Source organism: Loxodonta africana, chromosome 1, assembly GCF_030014295.1.
Source record: "Loxodonta africana isolate mLoxAfr1 chromosome 1, mLoxAfr1.hap2, whole genome shotgun sequence".
Classification (NCBI taxonomy): domain Eukaryota; kingdom Metazoa; phylum Chordata; class Mammalia; order Proboscidea; family Elephantidae; genus Loxodonta; species Loxodonta africana.
This window is the reverse complement of record NC_087342.1, coordinates 131,726,185-131,745,987: the sequence shown is the minus strand read 5'-3', so window position 1 is coordinate 131,745,987 and position 19,803 is coordinate 131,726,185. Positions and strand designations below refer to the sequence as shown.

At 37.5% G+C, this 19,803-nt stretch overlaps 1 protein-coding gene across 1 annotated transcript in view; it reads left to right on the top strand.

Moving 5' to 3' along the window:
- Nucleotides 1-19,803, top strand: part of COL9A1 (collagen type IX alpha 1 chain) — a 93,002-nt gene that overhangs the window by 37,785 nt on the left and 35,414 nt on the right. Inside the window, 14 exon segments of the mRNA XM_003404122.4 lie at nt 498-551; nt 1,185-1,217; nt 1,985-2,041; nt 4,459-4,512; nt 8,747-8,800; nt 11,487-11,540; nt 14,670-14,723; nt 16,259-16,312; nt 16,430-16,483; nt 16,620-16,673; nt 17,102-17,155; nt 18,382-18,426; nt 19,510-19,563; nt 19,668-19,721. Coding sequence (XP_003404170.2) covers nt 498-551; nt 1,185-1,217; nt 1,985-2,041; nt 4,459-4,512; nt 8,747-8,800; nt 11,487-11,540; nt 14,670-14,723; nt 16,259-16,312; nt 16,430-16,483; nt 16,620-16,673; nt 17,102-17,155; nt 18,382-18,426; nt 19,510-19,563; nt 19,668-19,721 — 729 coding nt within the window.

Genomic DNA, 19,803 nt, shown 5'->3' with positions numbered 1-19,803 from the left:
GGAATACATTGCGGGTGAGCAGCACGAGCGAGGGTCAGGCACTACGGAGATCAACCTTCCATGTCACAGCTTTAGGCTGGGCACACTCCTTAGTGCAGCAAACCTTTTTTTTTTTTTTTTGCCATGATTAGTTGGATGGCACTACCAGTGTTGGCTGCTCTGGCTCCTCTGTAAATCAAGAAGAAAAATACCTAGTGTTTCCAGTTTGTTTCCAAAGTAGATAGAGTGATCATCCTATAGAGAATCAGCTTTGCTTTTTCACCTTGTGTCTCCCTTTGCCTTGTATCATTACCTCAGTGAGATTGGAACTCCTTTATTGTTCTGGTTTTGTGGAGCTAATTGGATTGTGGGCCTCCCATTGATTCTGGTGGCAGGTCTATGCATGGCTGAGCTCTGTAGGAGTTTCTATTAATACCATTCTCTCATGCCTCGCTAGCTTTGTGTAGTGTGTTTTGACACATGTGTAACCACCATGTCACAATTTTCAAATAACTTAGGGTGACCCTGGGAGACAAGGACCACCTGGCCCCCCTGGCCCTCCAGGACCCGGTGTAAGTGATTTGTGGCTTCAATTTCTCTTCCTTTTGAAAGTTGAGACTGAACATAAGAACCAAAATGGAAGTGACTATTAATCGAGTCATCATTACAAAGCTCCAAACTGGCTACCAATTTTCTTTACCCACCGAGAGCATGGTTCTTTTTAGGTCAGAAAAGTAGAGGAATCACAATAATTTGTAGGGTGGTTTTGCAGGGCAAGACTTGCTCATTACATTTGAAGTCCTTTGATGCTTGTGATTTCTCAGATGTTCAAAACTTAGACATATAAATGGAGCATTTTCAGATGAACTCATTTTACAAAGGCTTTACTTATGCAGTAAAAAAAAAGGACATTTAAGTAGGTAGTCCATATTTTTGATTTATTATTCAGTCCCCATATTTTCTATTCTGTTTCTCATTTCATCTCCCTTCAACCCCTTGAAAGAAATAATCTATGAGATATTTAGGGTTCTCTAAAAGGAATATGCTCATGAGTCAACTTTTAAAATATTAGCATATCATATGCTGCTATTTATTCATTATATTTGTTGAAATAATACATTTACTATATTTTTGTCCAGTGATCTTTCTATTATTATTAGGTTTGAATGAATTATGTAACTAGTTTCTTAACTTTGTTTACTTAGGGGGCAATTGGCTTTCATGATGGAGATCCATTGGTAAGATGTTTTCCTTTTTAAAAAAATATAATTTTAAGTCAAAAACTATGTTATCTTTGATAAATTATCTTTCAGATAATCTTGCTGGGATATACTGTATTTTGTTTTTACTCAGGTGACAGAGCAACCTGCAGCACTAGGGGGCTGGCTGCTTGTATACACTCAGGCTGTAACAGTTTTCATTACAGAAATACCTTTGTTTTTCCATAATCTTGTTAGCCTATAAACTATTTAGTGTATTACATAGCTAAGAGATGCTTTTCACTAGAGCACCCCAATTTTAGGAGATGGAAGTCAAATAGCTCCCTCTGAGCCTTGTTATTTATAGGCTAATATTCAAATGATGTTGGTAAACTTCACTAAATGCAATTTTGGTCCATTTAACAAGGGGATTTTTTTTTAGGAACCTCAGGATAGATTTATTTCAGTAGAAGGGGAGAGGGAAATTGGATCAGTTCATAGGAAAATGTAGGATATAATAGGCTTTCTGTAAACATTTTATTTCTTTAATAAATTAGATTTAAAATAAATATGGCAAATATTAACATTTATTAAATATGGATGGTAGATACATAGGGTGTTTGTTACATTGTACTTTTCTGCAAGCTTAAAATATTTCCAAGTTTAAAAAAGACATTAAAAAAATTGGTATTCAGAGTTATTTGGTGAATATAGTTGTATTGGAGTTCTATACCTGGAATTCCTAAAAAAAAATCATCTTGTCATAAAGTGGGGGCTCTAATTTATACTCTCTCTCTTTTTGACAGTGTCCCAATTCCTGTCCACCAGGTCACTCAGGATATCCAGGCCTACCAGGCATGAGGGTAAGAGAAATAATTTGAGTGTTTTATTTGTTAGAGTATTATCCATTGACAAAACGGAGCCTTTACTCTAGGCGCTGGCTTCCTGGTGCAGACACTCCGCTTTGACAGACTGGGCAAATGTCTTAGTTACCTAGTGCTGTGGTAACAAAAAACACCACAGTGGGTGGCTTTAAAGAACAGAAATTTGCTGTCTTACAGTTTTAGAGGCTAGAAATTTAAATCCAGGCATCAGCTCTGGGTGGATGGCGGTGCGGCAGGAGGGGGGTCTTTCCTTGTCGGTGTCCCTGGACATTGCTTAGCATTCCTTGGTTTACATATAGTTCCTCACATGGTCTCTTCCCCATGTGTGTCTGTGTCTATTCTGCTCTTTGAACAAGACACCACTCAGAAGAGATTAGGTGTAGGACCCATCTATGTGGTATGATCCCATTAACATAACAAAAGAAAACTCTGTTTCCAAACAAAGTTATATTTGCAAGTGTAGGGGTTAGGACTTCAACATAATTTTTTTTTATCTTAAATGTTTTATCAGTTGTTACCTGTTCATCGTCAAATAACAAACTTTTAAATCCAGATTATTCCAGTTGACCTTGGCAGTAATCATGCTGGTCTGTAGAAACTAGGTCTTTTGAACATTCCTTATCTCCCAGCTGCTTACATTTCCCTGTACAGTACCACAGTTTAATCTGCGACCTTTCATGTCATGCTTTGTTTTCTCAGTTCTCTTCCTCACAGAAAGGCTTAGAGCTCTGTTCAGCTAGTCTTAATTAATAGATTATGGAAGACTTAAAAGACAAAAAAAAAAACAATGATCTTGAATAGAAAGGTAGCAATGTTTTAATAAAATCACTTTGATTATAGTTAGGGGATCTTGAAGAAATTTCACATTTCATTTCCTTATTGGGAAAAGAATGGAGTCGGGGACTTCTGGAAGAAGTTTAGTCTGCCAGGCCCTGAGTGCCTTTGGTGACAAGCCTGAAATGATTTAACCTAGTTTTCATGGCTGTGTCTAGGTATTCTTGAGCCTACATCACACCGAGTGGCACTGAGATGATGATGAAGAGATGCATAGGTGAAGTCTGGGAGGGGTTTTCCACATGGAGCTTCATGTTCCCAGAGATGTGCTGGTTCTCCCTCATGCATCATCAATCCAGAAACTCCTCAACATAACATTTTAGAGGACACAACTCAATCCATAACAGCAAATCTATTCAGTCCTAGAAATTTCAGCTGGCACCCCTGACAGGCGCTCCTACTGAGACACAGATGTTTAATTACACAATTCCTCGGTAGTTCAGGGAAGAAATACCAATAAAATGCACTGGAATGAGAAAATCTAGAACACCAAATCAAGGTTCAGAAGTCTAACTCCTATGCATGGAGTTGGGGGGAATTGTGCACATAATATATTTGAAACTGTTTTAGTTTAAAAAAAAAACAGAAAAACTGTGCAAAATGAGCAGGAAAAGAGACTTTGCAAAAGTGTTTTTCTCTCACACCGCACTCATAATTACTTCAAAAATTTCCATAAAAACAAAAAATAAATACCAAATGCTGAGGATAAATGGCTTTCTCTCCAGTCTCTGAGTCTAAAATGATTTTGAGAAATTCCAGATGAATGGAGTTCTGCTATGATCTGAAGGGCCCCAAGGCACTGTTTTTCCAGCTCAGGTAGTTCTGGTGGGTTCCCAGGACTGCAGAAGACTTGGGCCTGGATCCTTGTCTTTTTTTTCATAAGGACTTGCGCTCTTGGAACAGGACAGGCTCTGGGGGTGAGAGTTCTGACAAAGCACACGTATTTCTTAGAATAGACGGCCTGCCAAAAAAGACAGGAGTCTTCTTTTCATGCTATGCACCCTTCGCTGACTGCTCGTTACTGCTTTCCTTTGCACTTAAAATTTTGCACAGAAGGGGCAGAAAGTTGTGCATCTGGGGAAATGCCCTTCTTCCACCTTCAGGAAGGAGGTGGGTATAGAGGAGGCAGGAGGGTTTTCAGAGCAGCTTCCAGAAAACAGGAGCTGGCCAGGTGCTATGGGTGAGGGCTGTCACCTCCAGGAAGTAAGTTCCTGATGCCAGAGAAGATTAATGCTCTTAACCCAACTGCAAGAGGGAGTTAGGGAAACTGGAATCTAGGGAACCGCAGGCAAGTATGAATGCATCATGTTGCTTTACTAGGTAGTGGAATATTTGCTACTCTAGAACAGTGGTTTACTGTTAACTAAACTGATAGTTATTATACACAGCAGTCATGTAATACGCATGGAGCCATTATGATCATTTAAGGTAGTAATTTTCTTTGCGACCTTTTTCTTAGTAGCATACTGACATGGTGAGTGAGATCACTTTCTGAGGCTTCTAGCCACTTTCTATGCCAAACCCAATACCATTTTTATTTATTTACCTTTTCTATCTGTTAGGGCCATAAAGGGGCTAAAGGAGAAATTGGGGAACCAGGAAGACAAGGTCATAAGGTAAGAAAATGGGTGTTTAGTGGGTAAATTGTGGTTAGGAGGTAGTGATCACTTTTGTTATAAGAAATTATAAGGAATAATAAAGCATGATATTTTACCTTTACTTTTCCAGGGATGGTTGATAAGTTCTCAGAAAACGCATCAACATCCTGACTAAGCATAACACTCTAAAATTGTTCAATTACAAAAAACAAAGAAAGCACCATGCATTTTCCTTCTTTCTTGTGTCGCTACTCTTTTCAAATACATCACACTCGGCTTTTTTTCTTGATGCCTTTGATAGTCCGACATTATTCAGCTAGTTGTTCCACTCAACCAAACAAAATTTTATGACAAGTGTAAAATTTTATGACAAGTATTGCTGAGATTAGCAAACAGAGAAGTTGGTAATTGGCTTATAACTTCATCTCAAGTTCTGAAATCTGTTTATGTCTAACCTCATTTCAATATAACCTAGATTTTGAGTAAGCTGGGAGTTGTGATAAACATGTTATTATCTGAATAGAAACATGGAATCCAAGCACAATTTGGATTGGGGCTGACATGTCCTACAGAAAAACCAAGGCTGAAATTTAAAGCGAGGTGACCCACTTATTTATTTTTTTTTTCATCTACTAGGGTTTAGGGTAGATTGACTTTAAGTATATACGAATTTGACTTACTGCATACTAGAACTTTTGCCCCTGTTATTTTTATAATATTTCCAAAAATCAAAGTGTTCTTATAAAGAGGGTCCTCTAGACTTTTTTTTTTTTTTGACTATGTTCTTCTATCCCTTTTTATTGAGCACTGGGCAAGATCAATCTTTTTCTTTGGAAGCCAAGAGCTAGAAGCAATTGATTAGTGTTTTCAGGTATTAATATCCTTGAAATCTTTAGAATCAACCTGTTGAACAACCTCAAATAATCAGGATAAATAAGCCAATTTTCCATCCCCTATTACAGTTTTGGACATTTATTTTTAAAGTTTTTTATTACTTATAAGTTTAAAGATATCTAGTACTTAGGCTTTGCATGGTTGAGGCATTTTATTCATCTGGAGTCCAACAGCTGGGTTTCTGATGTCAGATTGGAGAATACAGAAAAGAAAATTGAGTGCTTTGGATATTTGTCTGTGCTTAATTCCTTTGCTGAATCTTAAAATTTGTAATTTAAAAAATTCAACAAATATTTATGAATTACCTCTAATATGCCAGGATTTATTCTAAGTGCTGGGGGTACAGCAGTGAAAAAAAGTATGTCCAATCAGAAGGGCTGTCTAAATTAACTGTGGCATATGACAAAATATTATATAACCACAAAAACCAGGTGTGTAACAACATTAATTTATATCAGTGTATGTTCATGAGGTAACACATGTGGTGAAGGATATGTGGTGGCCCTCTGTTATTTTTGGCTGTCCTGTATCCCTTCCTCTTTCTTTTGGAGTTCACTCTTCCTTTGAAGAACCTCCATTCCCCTATCCCACATGATCTAGGGATGGAACTGTCAATCAGGTGTTTCCCTACTCTCCCAGAAGACTAATGTTTTTGACACCCATCCAGTTATTTTCTGGACTCTGAAATTTGATTTGGTCTTCAGTGAGGATCCTGTCAACTTTTTTGGTGTGTCAGGTAACTTGCCAACATTTTCATTGGAAGTGCTGAAAATTAATTTATCTCACCTTTTGGGTCATTTAAAACTTTGAGTGGAGTCACTGGAAACTAGGAGGGTAGGATGACGTTGGAGAATGAACCTTGAAAGGGCTGACAGATGCACTGAACTGTAACTGAAAGTGGGATGGTAAAGAATTCAGAGCTGGAGGTCCGAAGTTTGTTTTCAGAGTCACCATCTTACCCAGAGTTGACTCAACAAATAAGTTGATTCAGGTTTTTTAAATTGCTTATGAATATAGGAATAGTCAAAAATATTTCAGTAAGATGGTAATAAGTTGTTGGTCCTAAATTTGTCATTTAACTTTTTTATTGATTAATTGTGTGGTATGCATCTGAAGACAAAATATTTAATTTAAATATTTTACTTCAAGCTTTATGGAGAATCTATGGGAAAATACCCCAAGCCATGCTCATAAAAAATTACAGTGAACATATCAAGCATTGTTGTTCTTATAACTAGTTAAGGAAATACAAAAAGCATTTAATTATGCATAAGTGTTGATTATTTACTCCATGAACTGGCTAATTCACTGACCTCCTATTAGGACCATTTCTTCCCAATGTCAGTCATATGTTCTTATGGAATATAATCTAAATATAACTATGAGACTAGAAACACCATTGAAGACTCTCATATTTCATTAAAAAATCAAGTATAAATGATTTATGCATAACTTAGTTCTTTGCATTATATGCTGCAATGTTCTATATTAAAAATATAATTTTACATAATATATGATTTATATAATTAATACTAAAAACTATATATTAATTTATATAACATTAATTTAATGAATATTAAAATAAAAATAATAAATTAATTAATATTAATACATTAGTACTGCTGTTAAATTTTCTTGCAAAAATACAAGTTACAGTCTGTGAAAGTGGGTAAGTTTAAATGTGTAATAAAGAAACAATAGAAATGGATTTTTTATGTAATTATGTATGGAATATTAAAAATAAAGAATTTTTCCATAATTAACTTCACAATATAAGATATATATTATCACAGAAAATATAAGCCAACAAATCTATTGTAACAAAAAATAAAACTCTTGTAAGTGAGAAAATAACTTTTTTCAGAGTCCAGAAAGTAATATTTCTGTAAGGGACAGGAGTTGGGCTTCTTTTTGGAATACTCTAAAATTTAAAAGTATGTAAGAGGTTGTAAAATTGATATTAAAAGTTCAAAATAATAATTAGTTAGAAAATATAGTGTAAGAAGATTTCATTGCCCTTAACAACCAGTCAGAATACCTTGGAACAAACTTAATAAGAAATACCCAAGTCTAATTGAAAAAAATGTATAACTCTTTTGATGGGGGGAAAAAAAAGACAAAAAAACCCAAAAAACTAGGAAGATGCACTGAGTTTGAGGATAGATTCAATATTGTAAATATTTCAATTCTCTCCATTTTTGTTAATTTAATGTAGTCCTAATACTAGGCAAATCTGATTTTTTGTGAAGAGTTGCCCAGTGATTCTCAAGTTCATCTGTAAGGGTCAACATTTAGGAAAATCTGAAAAATAAGAGCAACTATAAATGAAAAATAAAGGCAAGGGAATTCTTTTTTGATATTAAAATGTGTTATGAAATTTCAATAATTAAAATGTATTGGCAACATCATACAGCAGATTGGGAAAGTCGAATAAGAAGTTCAGAAAAATATATATGTGTATGTATGTAGGTATGGAGCCCTGGTGGTGCAGTGGTTAAGTGTTCCGCTGCTAACACTTGAATCCACCAGCCACTCCGTGGAAACCTTATTGGGCAATTTTACTCTGTCCTGTAAGGTCATTATGAGTTGCAATCAACTCAGGCAACGGGTTTGGTTTGGTGTTTTATATAGATAGATATAGATGTATACAAAACCCACTAGCTGTCGAGTCAATTCTGACTCATAGCAACTCTATAGGACAGAGTAGAACTGCCCCATAGGGCTTCCAAGGAGTACCTGGTGGATTTGAACTGCTGACCTTTTGGTTAGCAGCCGTAGCTCTTAACCACTCTGTCACCAGGGTTTCCATAGATGTATAAAATGTCTCTATATCTCTATCTGTCTATCTATCTATAATTCTTGAGGGCAAATAGAGAAGGCCTTCCTATGAGAGGCATCAATGGTATAACCCATGAAAGAAAAGATTGATTTAATTACATTAAAAAATTGTCTATGGTACAAACATTACCATAAGAAAAGTGAAAATGAGAACTACTATTTCATGATTAAAAATGTATGGCAGTTGACGGAATAGTTTACGTAGTATCACATTTTACTAATAATACACTCACTCACACACGCACACACACATGGAACATATATGTGTGTACAGGAAAACTTTGAAAGGATAGAATCTAAAATGTTACTGGTATTTATAGCCACATGGTGGGATTTGGATGACTGTATTTATGTCTTTTCTCTATAGTGAATATGGATTGCCCTATATAAAATAAAGGCGCATAGTAGAATAATTCATGGAAAGACAAATGAATTTAAATGATACTGAGTTAAGCTGAGCCTATTTCTATGTTCATTTGCTAGCATAACATTTGTTGAGCTTTTCTTTGTTGTGTTTTAGGGTGAAGAAGGTGACCAGGGAGAACCGGGAGAAGTTGGAGCTCAAGGACCTCCAGTAAAGTATTTTTAAAAAATATTTAACTAGGCTATGAAAATATCCCTTTTCCATGAATCCTGGAATATTTTCTATTTAGCATTAGGATTAATAGCATTACGTTACCATGACATACTCTATTTTTCCACCAAACCAGCTTTGAGAGATTACCATTATTTTAAAATGGGAGAAGACCCCCCTTGTACATTCAAACACTTTTTAACAGAAGATTTCTGCCTATAATTATATACATCCATTTACTAAATTTCAGGGCCAGGTGATCTGGGCACAAGAGGATGTATATATCTTTTATGTTTTATAGCACTATCATGTGATATGATGAGAGTATTTTGTGTACCCTGAAGATGCACTAGGTGTATCATCCATTGGATTAATGCAGTTTATACCAGTACACAATCACTATAATTAGAATCTTCTTAATTGCCTGTAATCATGTCTTTTAACAGAAAGTTAGTCCCTTGTGCTTTGGCATGTTGCTGCAATACTATACACAGTGAGCTAATTTGGGACATCAGAGTACTTCAATTTAAAATATCCGTTAAATCAGAATTTATATTATTTTTGTACTATATGAAAGTAGAATTATTACACCTTTTTTGTTGTCAAAATGAATAATAATAATTATGGGAATAAGTGTTTTAGAATATTCATTGAACATTTCAGATAGCCAAGGTATGGACTATGTAAAAGACAAGCTCAGGTCCTAGTCTCAGAAACCAGAGTTGGGGAAGATAAACACAGGGTTACCCTTCACTTTCTCTGCTCTTTTCCACACAGCTGACCTTTTAAAAAGGATTCAGAGAACTGTGCAGATTAATGTTTATTTAGAGCTTAGGTAAAATCAAGCTAAAGGAAATAAATCTGAGAATGTGGAAGAAATGGTCTCTACTTTCAAACCATGTAAGGACTTTTAAGGGAATTTATAGAGGAGTCCAGGGCGCTTGTTCCAGAACCTTGTTTTTCCTGATCCTTTAGATTTGAGACAATAAGGAGCTGGACTCTATTTGAATAGTGGAAGATAATGATAAACAGTGGCAGGAAAATATATCTTTTTTTGATATGATGAAAATTTGGTAGGAGGTTAACATTTTTTTTTAAAGCTAATCCCAGAGAGCTTCAGGACAGGATTTTGCAATCAACATTTAAAAAATTGTCTTCATGGATTAAGGATCTATATTGGGGATATTGTTAGTGGTTGCTGACCTCCTGGTATTTAGGAGTGGGTATACCAAAATGTTTCTATAAAACTCACCGATTTTTCACTTTTTAAATATACATGTACCTATAAGGAACCCTGGTGGAGCAATGGTTAAAACACTCGGCTGCTAACTGAAAGGTCTGCAGTTTGAATCCACCAGCAGCTCTGTGGGAGAAAGACGTGGCAGTCTGCTTCTGTTAAGATTAGAGCCTTGGAAAGCCTATGGGGCAGTTCTACTCTATAATGTAGGGTCACTATGAGTCGGAATCAACTCCAAGGCAATGGGGTTTACAAAGTAACGCAGAAATTTAAAAAAAAGTGCTTCTGGGAACATTTATACACAAGCTCTGTCCTTCAAAGTAGTGACTTTGAGAGACTTTACATGGTGTTCTTATGTCACTGCTATTGACCTGAATATTTTTGGAAGTCTTTTTGTCAGTAAATGTCGGTAAAACCTTCAGAGTCAGTAAATGGACTGCACACAAAAAGAGAAACTTTAATATGCTATGGCCACATCTCACTTTTTATCCTGAGTGGATATCCTAAGCTAGATAACCCTGAACATTTAAATTTCTGGTCACTCCGGATTGATGTACATAGAATTTGTGACCGACCTATTGGAATGGTTGGTCATAGAATTGCCCTCTTTTTCTCCTAGCAAGAACATCAGGGAAGTAACAGGCCTAGAGCTACTTCATCTTAATTCAATGTGGACGGTTAGCAAGTTGTTCAGCAGTAGCTAGTCTACTTTCTGATAGAGTATCCACCAGCCATTCTTCCCCAAAAGCACCTAGGCTCACCCTTTATAGAATCCATTCCTGGAACCCTGCTGCTGTGGGACCAGAAAGTCAAGAATGGTGACATTTCAGTATTGAAATCACACTTGTACCCCCTCATTTCTAGGATTACCCACTCTGGTACCTGGGATGAAGTAAGATGAGTTCCTGCCCTAGGCTGGAATTCAGAATGCCTTTCACCCTAGAAATGGTGGAATGAATAGCGAATGCACGTGGCTAATGCAGACTACAGTTTCATTTTTAAGTCATAAGCTTTTGTGGGTGAGCTTGGGAACCTAATTGCCTTTGATGGTGTACATGGGTAGGGAAAAATTATTCCAAGGTATGAAGTCACCAAGTTACAAATGATGAAAAAAGTGGGAATGGTAGTGTAATTTCTGTATGTTAGTTAACAGATAAATACATGATCATGTCCCCTCTTATGCTAATGCTATTTACTTTTCTGTCATCAATAAATGTGCCAACTCCAGGTTTGTGTGAGTCTTCAGAAGTTTTTAAAAGGATTTTACCATCAAAAGAATTCTTGTTGGACTTTTCTTTCTAAAGCAGAAAAGTTTATCTAGTGTAACCATTTCCTAGTGTTACCTTTACTTGTGAAAACACGTTCTTCTTCTGCATCAGCTTTTGTGATGCGATCAGGATGTCTACTTCAACTAAAATAACTCATTTTTTTTGTTTTTTTCATTTCCAGGGAGCTCAAGGTTTGAGAGGCATCACTGGCATAGTTGGGGACAAAGGGGAAAAAGTAAGAGGATGACTATGATATCATATAAATATGTATTAAATATTTGAATTTTTGTCCATTTAAAAATAGGTTCTTATCCTCAGCAACTTCTTTTTAGGTATGTGTGGTTCGGTTCCTGCACTTCTGTCAAAAGAATAGATGATAGAAATGAGGAGTACACCTGATACTTGCCATGTATTACATATTTTAAATTATCTTGGGTAAATTAGAGTAAGCAGGGTTGTTATATTTTATATCTTCTAGTTAACATTGGGAAACCCTGGTGGTATAGTGGTTAAGAGCGAAAGCTGCTAACCAAAAGGTCAGCAGTTTGAATCCACCAGGCGCTCCTTGGAAACTTTATGGGGCAGTTCTACTCTATCCTATAGGGTCGCTATGAGTTGGAATCGACTTGAGGGCAATGGGTTTGGTTTTTTTTTTTTAACTTTGCTAATGACTTTTATTTGATTACCATAGAAAATCCTTTAGCCAGGCCCAAGTGCTGGGAGTGTGTCTGGTCAAGTAAGGCAAGGATGGGAGGATGGAAAGGAAGATGTGAAGAAGGTGGTATACCCCTAATGACACGAGGGCCATCCATGGTGTTACCTTTACCACCCAAGCTGATGGTGAGGCCTGCACCCAACAGTGATAATAAGCATGTGGCTGGAGTACACCAACCCACCCTAAGCCCAGTCTCAGAGACCAGATTCTCCTAGCACTTCCATAGCAAGGCACTGTGCAAGATGTTGGAAAGATTCAAAGAAGAGTAAGACCCTGCCTTTTTTGTCAATAAGTTTGTAATTTATTGGGAGAGACAAACAAGAAGATAGCTACCTATAATGCAAGCAGGAGAGACACAAATCTGAGGGCAGGTACTACGAGGGAGTGCAGATGAAGGAGTGGCTAATCTTGACTGGGGAAATTGGGAGGGCTTATAAAAAAAAAAAATTTTTTTTTTATGAGGGAGGGGGCATTAGAACGATGCTTGGCCTAGAAATATAAGGAGTGTTGCCATGATGGAGGACGGAGGGAAAATGATGGCTGGGTGAATATCGTAAGCAAAACTGTGGAAACCTGAATGCTTGTGATATGTTCAGAATGTTTTTCATGGTGAGTGTGTGTGTGTGTGTGAGCACATGTGTAGGGGTATGTCTAAACTTCTCTATCGTATTTTAAGAAAATGGTTACCACTTCTTAGAATATGTGTTAGGAAAGCCAATTTGTATGCCCCAGAAAATTAAAAAACAAATGAACTATCTTTACTCACCACCACCTCTGATCCTGGCCTCATTCTCTTTATAGTCTGTATGGATAATTAGTGTCAACACCACATAGAAGCACAAGGCCTTTTATTAACAAATAAATCAGAATAACTTGCACATTGTAGGTGTTCAGTAAATGAAATTAAATGATTTTTAAAGAGGTGCACATTTTTGTGAATTGCTGCCCTGGTTTATTTACCATTCTTTCCTTCAACTTCAGTTTCGTCAGGCTCTTTGTCTCTTTTAGGTATTTTCATTCTGCCTGCTATCCTCTTTCATCTTCTCTAGAATATTTCTTTTTCTAAAAACACTGTATTCTGGTAAACATATTAGATGTATTCATATTTCTAGATTCAGGTTACCTTAAGGAACATTCTCTGTGTATCTATTCCTTTATTAAATAATAAATCCCATTTATTTTGAAGCTGCCGATACCTAGGTCTTCACTTTTTCTCAGTTTAAATCATCCCCTGAATTATGTGACCCTTTATTTTGAAACCAGTTACTGCTCTTGATATACTCTTTATTTGAAGTATTTTCCTACTTGGTATTTCTTCAAAATTTCTCATTTCCTCTGATTTCTGTCAAATTGCTGCTGGAAAAATAAAAAGCTCTTCTGGTGAACTCAGACCCATGAAGTGGTTACCTAGTAACAGCCATGTGGGCCTGAGCTCATGCTGAACAGCAGTGAGAGAGAGTGCATCAAAGAGATTTCTATAATACAAAGGCTGATCTCTGCTCACGTAACACAAGGTGAATGATGAATTCAAGGTTTTTTTTCAGGTCTTCCAAATCTCTTCTTCCCTGGTGAATGTAGAATGACTTCTGCTCTGTTCTAGTTCTTAGGGATCAAAGACTTTCAAGGCTTTGTGTGCCCTTGTCTCAGTTGTGTTCCTTCTTTCATTCTACCTATGTCTGAACCTTCTATCAAAGGTTCTCTAATTTTCAATTCTTACAACTATGCTGCCCACCTGGCTTTCTTGTCCTGATATCTAACCAATTCTCTTTTGACTGTTTTCCATTTATTTTATCATCTCCCCATCTCAACCCTGTTCATTAGGAGACTTTCTGTTCATTTCAGTTGTCCTTCTGCCTTCTCACTGACTTAGTAGATGAGAAAAAGTTTTAAAGAAAGGGTTGTATTTTGTCATGTAACATAGGCAGAGCACATTAAAAAAAAACAAACATGTTTTTGTTTCAGAATGAAAATTTGATTCTTATACTAAAATAAGGAGGTGAGATATACACACTGTAGGCAGGTCAGAGATCGTTTTAAGGTACTCTTTAAATTTAAGATTTATGAAGCTCTGGGTAGTTCTTAGGCCATCACTTGTTGAGGAAATAGAAGAGCTACTTTACCCAAGCTGAACCGGACGTATAGCCAGGATGGAGAAGAGACACTCAGATTTTTAATAAAGTTCATGCTTCTGAACGACACGACTGGACTTCTGATTCTGGATCTCGGAGAAGATCCACCTAGAAATCCGTCCCGCAGCTGTGGCTGTAGAAGAGTTCATGGTAGCTGTTTTCTGGGTGGCTGCTGTGGCCATCACCATTAGTGAATCCTCACAGGCATACTGAGGATACGGTACCAGTGTCTTTAGTTCATGCAAACAATCTAGAATGGATGTGGCGTTAACGTAAAATATTCAGAGTGGTAGCAAAGATTGTGTTCAAGTACTTCTGGTGTGATGAGTAGATGTAAACTAGTATTTTCATATCTGTGGTGTCAGATTAAATACCACTCAGGGTGCACTGACAAGTAGAGCATATATGACAGACACCAAACCTCCTTTTTATCTGGCTATTGAAGTCCTTTAGGAAGACCGATGTGGTCTTTGTCATACACGACTGACTTAATTTTATTTCTTCATCTTATTTTTCGCAGGGTGCTCGGGGCTTAGACGGTGACCCTGGGCCTCAGGGTCTTCCTGGTGCACCTGTAAGTGATTTTCCTTCCATAAAACCCAATGATAGATTTTGTTTTTTGGTTTTTGCTGTATAAATGTGTGTGCAAGTGCATCTTACATGTGAATAATTCAAGAGGAGAAACAGCCGCTTTTATATTTATTAAAAAAATTTCTTAAGACAAGCATCTCTTTTTTGGATCTAGAGAACTGTTCTTTTGACTTGATTTGGGTTTTTTGTTTTTCTCATAAATTGAGTCAGATTGTGAAGTATTTATGTTTGCGGTGTTTTCCTTTTGTTTTTGGTTGCCGGAAAGCTTAGAGTCACAGTCACCATTTTATTTTTAGTTTTGGGGCAGTTATAGCCTCCTTTCCATGGTTTCTGATCCCATGATTCCATATTTTGACTGCCATATGTACATGTGTCCTTATTGTAGGCAGCTCTAAGACTTTTTTGGAAGCAAACAGACAAAAAAGCCATTCATTAATAATCACATATACCATATAGGGAGACACTGGTGGTGTAGTGCTTAAGTGCTACGGCTGCTAACCAAAAGGTCAGCAGTTCGAATCCACTAGGCACTCCTTGGAAACCCTATGGGGCGGCCTTACTCTGTCCTATATGGTCACTGTGAGTTGGAATCGACTTGACGGCAGTGGGTTTTTTTTGATACCACATAAAAAGAAAAGGTAAAAGTAAGATAGAATTTCCAATTGTTAAGGCTTTTATGGTCCCACAGGAAAGACAGATTGTAACTAAATGATGCCTTATGTGATCCAGTGCCAGAGCATGTGGTAGAGGTCATCCACACAGGAGAGCCTAAGAGGAAGGTTGGGCTGGAAATCCATTCCGGGTGGGAGAGGCAGAAGAGCTCAGATGGCAGGAGACACTGTTGGTGGTGATGGGTTGTCACTTCCTGGAGTGGAAAGTTTGTATTGAGGAGATGAACTAGATAATTTAGAACACCTTATGAACATTAAATGCCCTTCTGAGCAGTTTGAACTTATCCAATAGCAGCAGAGAGCCATTCTAGGTTTTAGAATATTTAAGCAATTCAACAAAAGCTCTGTTTTAGGAAGACAGACTCTATCCTCTATTACCACCTATGCCATATTTTAACATTAGCTGGATCATTGTGTCAGAAACCAATATAATTGAATGGGGAATTTAACAGGGGGAAACAAGTGGTAACTAATCCAAACCTCAGCCCACCATTATAGTCAATGAGGTTAGGTGGTATGTAGACATAGTTACTGATGCCAGTGTTACCAGCAGTGTGGACCTTTAGCTTACTGTGTGTGTATATCTAAAGGGCACAGTTGCATATATACCCTCTACTACGTATATGCTGTGTAAAACAAAGGGCATGTGAGTCTTAATTGTCCCCATGGCAATATCAGTTTTTAAGACAATGTAATTTTTATAGAAATATTTCCTGAGCTAGACATCCAAGATAGATAAACAGCCATGTGGATGAGAGAATGGTAGTTAGGGAACGTGGATGGTGCTTTATTATTTTTAAAAAGTCTTTCAGTAAGAAATTTTTGCTTATATTTTATTTTCTTACAGGGTGACCAAGGACGGCGTGGACCTCCAGGAGAAGCAGGTCCCAAGGGAGAGAGGGTGAGTTCAAATTAGTCTTAATTACTACAAGCATCGTGCTTTTCAGTGGGTCTGCTGATTGTGCTTACCTGTGATCATTGAGCACATCTTGTCTGTCCTTTCCCTTCTGTCCTGCAGGGGGCTCAAGGTTCCAGAGGAATTCCTGGCCTCCCTGGGCCCAAAGGAGACACGGTATGTCCTGAGCTGTAATTTTCAAGCACATTTTTTCAAAGTGATTACTAACTTGTAACGAAATGTCAAAAAATAATGAAGGGAAGCAGAATAAGACTGTTTCTAAGGGACAGTGTGTTTCTTTGTGTGTCTTTAGGGCCTGCCAGGTGTGGATGGCCATGATGGGATACCTGGGATGCCAGGAACAAAGGTAGCTGTGTGATTTCGTCCAAGAGTGAATGCAGCCGTCTCAGCCCTGACCAACTAAGCACAGCATTTCCATTACCTATTACCAAGAGATCTATTTAGCCAGCTTTTGGCTTTTTTTTCTCCTTTTAATTTTTTAATCAAGTGCCAAATACAAAATGCTTTTTAGAATAGTATACTTATTTGTTCAGCTTCAGGACCTCAGTAAAATTACCCCATTGATGAAAGTAGGCGGAGGGAAATTGTGCATTCTGATTGAATTTATGTACTGTGACCGGTTCCCAACCCCCACCCTGAACTGGGACACATTATAAAAATGCATGTAAGGTCAGCTGTTGGGATACTCCTTTTACCAAGAGGCTCTGTGCCCCTCCCTGTCTTAAAACAAATACAGCAGTTCATTCAGTGATGTGATGAAAGCTTTTATTTCAGGGCGAACCAGGGAAACCTGGGCCTCCTGGTGATCCAGGATTGCAGGGGTTACCTGTAAGTATTTGGCTCTTTAAATGTTTATTCATTTATATACATGTTTTGAAGACAAGAATTTTGGGGGAGACATTTTACATAGTTTGATACTTTCTGGGGAAGATAGACAGGACCCTGGGTGGCCCAGGGGTTAAATGCTCTGCTGTAACCAAAAGGCTGGTAGTTCAAATCTACCAGCTTCTCCATGGAAGAAAGATGTGGCAGTCTGCTTCTGTAAAGATTACAGCCTTGGAAACTCTATGGGGCAGTTCTACTCTGTCTTACTATGAGTCGGAATTGACTCGACAGGAATGGGTTTGTTTGTTTTTTTTTTTTTGGGAAGACATGATACTTCAATTTTATATTTTTGTTTCTTTTTCTGTGAATGGTTAAGCTTTAAGTTTTAAATCTCTCTTCTCTTGGTAGTCTGTTCAGTCTTCTTTAGTTTCCTATTACTAACCCTGAAGTGTGGGGCAGGGTCGTATACTTCCTCCTACTTTTGACCATTTCCAGAGTTCTTTTCTTGTTAGCAGAGTTGAGCCACAAGAGGGTTAAGGGTGTGCTCAGAGAGCAAAGAGAGATATGAGACTCCATGTTTAAATTATGTACTGTTTTTTAATCATTGAAATTACTGCCTCCCTGTATGAATGAGGCTGGAAGCTCATGTCAGCTGTGTCACGTATGTAAGAACATTGAAGGCAGCTGTTTCAAGTTAATAAAGGACACTTGGTAACATTGAGGACTGCGCTTCCACTTTATTATAATAGCTAACACTTTTAAACAGTCAGCAGCAAAAAATTCAGATTCCCAAAAGTACCAAATAGGCCAGCTTTTTCCTGCCATCCCTTTTTCTACTGTAATGTCCAACATTTTCTATAGGCCTTCATTTTGTTATTCTGTACATGGAACCGCACCACATACCTGTAGTCTCTGGGCTGCCAGTAAGAGCTCCTGTTAACAGGAAATGGTACAGGTTTCTAAGTTGGAAGTTCATCCTTAAAAAATAACTTTAGTTAGTCGTAGGCCTTGCGAAGAAGGCTGCTGTACCACAGCAATGCTGTCCAAACTGTGGGTAGTTCTGTAACTGCCTACCCAGAGTTGGAGAACTAGGAAGACTCTCCTTCACACTAATGCCCCTGAGGTCATCATGTTGTCACGGTTCCCTCAGCCTCACAGCAGTGTTCATCGGGCTTGGTGTCTTATGGATTCTGACTGGGTGATAAAACACACTCTGCTCATTCTTTTAGGGTGTTCCTGGAATTCCTGGTGCAAAAGGCATTGCTGGTGAAAAGGTAAAAAATTAAAACTTTTCAATTAATATTTTTCTTTACTTCTCTATTCTATTATTGATATATTTTATTAATAATATTTAATACTTCCAACCTGCCTTTTATTTTATATTTGACCCGAAATTAGAAATCAAAGAGCAAAAGCTTTGAGACTTCAAATGCTAATCTCTTTGTAAGCTGCAGGAAGAATACTGTGAAAAAGTATTGCTGATTAGACATCCTTCATGAAAATGCCAACATAAAATAAAGTTTTATTGTTCCTTACCACTTAAAATAAGGAAGATATTATTAAGCCATGAAACTGATGTCAGTGAATATTATTAAGATGATTTAGCTTGAAGTAAAAAGGTATTAGGCATTTTATCAACATACTGATCAACTAGTACGTCTATTTTACACTGAATTAGTGCAAACAATTAAAAACAACAGGCGAAAGAAAAATTAAAGGAATAAGATATAGCTTTACATTGGAATAAAAAGCTAAACATTTGTATAATGTAGACATTAGTCTCAGATTATATGGCCCCAGCCATATAATCACAGTGAATTTAACCATGATGGTCTTCAATATCTTGAGCAGAGATCCCTAATTAGCGGACGTGAGCCATTGATGGTGGAGATGGCATATTCAGACACGTACTCTCCGTGCAGCTTGCTGGCAGGACTTTCTCAACAGCACGTCCTCTTATTTCCCCATGCTGACCCAATTCTTTACAATTGTAATAGTGTTGATGTGAGGTAAAAAGGGTTCAAAGCAGTGTATTGAAGGTAGAAATGGTAAAGGAAAGACACGTATAATCAATATTGTGAGGAAAGAAAACCCTTTGACTTTATAGCTGGCTAAAGACTTTTATTTTTGACATTTGACCTTTAATATACTTCTGGGGCTAACAAACAGCATCTTGAATCTGAAGGATTTTGATGCATCTGTGGAGAAAGAGATTCTACATCTTTCCAAATCCTCATTGTGAAATCAGGAAATTAATGCGACTTAAATCTAAGAGATACCCAGTCTGGGTAAGGCAGGTTGATGTTTATGCTTACTTACAGTCTGAATTACTTTGGATGTTGCATTTTACCTTTTAGGGTAACACAGGTGCTCCAGGAAAACCTGGTCAGTTGGGAAATTCAGGCAAACCGGTAAGATGCCATTTTCCCTTCCCGTAAGTTATAACCCATCCTGCTTACAAATCAAAGGATCAAAGAGTGTAAACTTTTTCTCTACCTGCCTTCCTCATAAACAGGGCCACCAGGGGCCACCAGGAGAGGTGGGACCTAGAGGACCCCGGGGGATTCCTGTGAGTACCCTCTTCTATAGAACTTCCCCAGGTACCTTCCCAGGGCTTAGCTGCATGTCCTTCACTCATTCATGCAGTGATG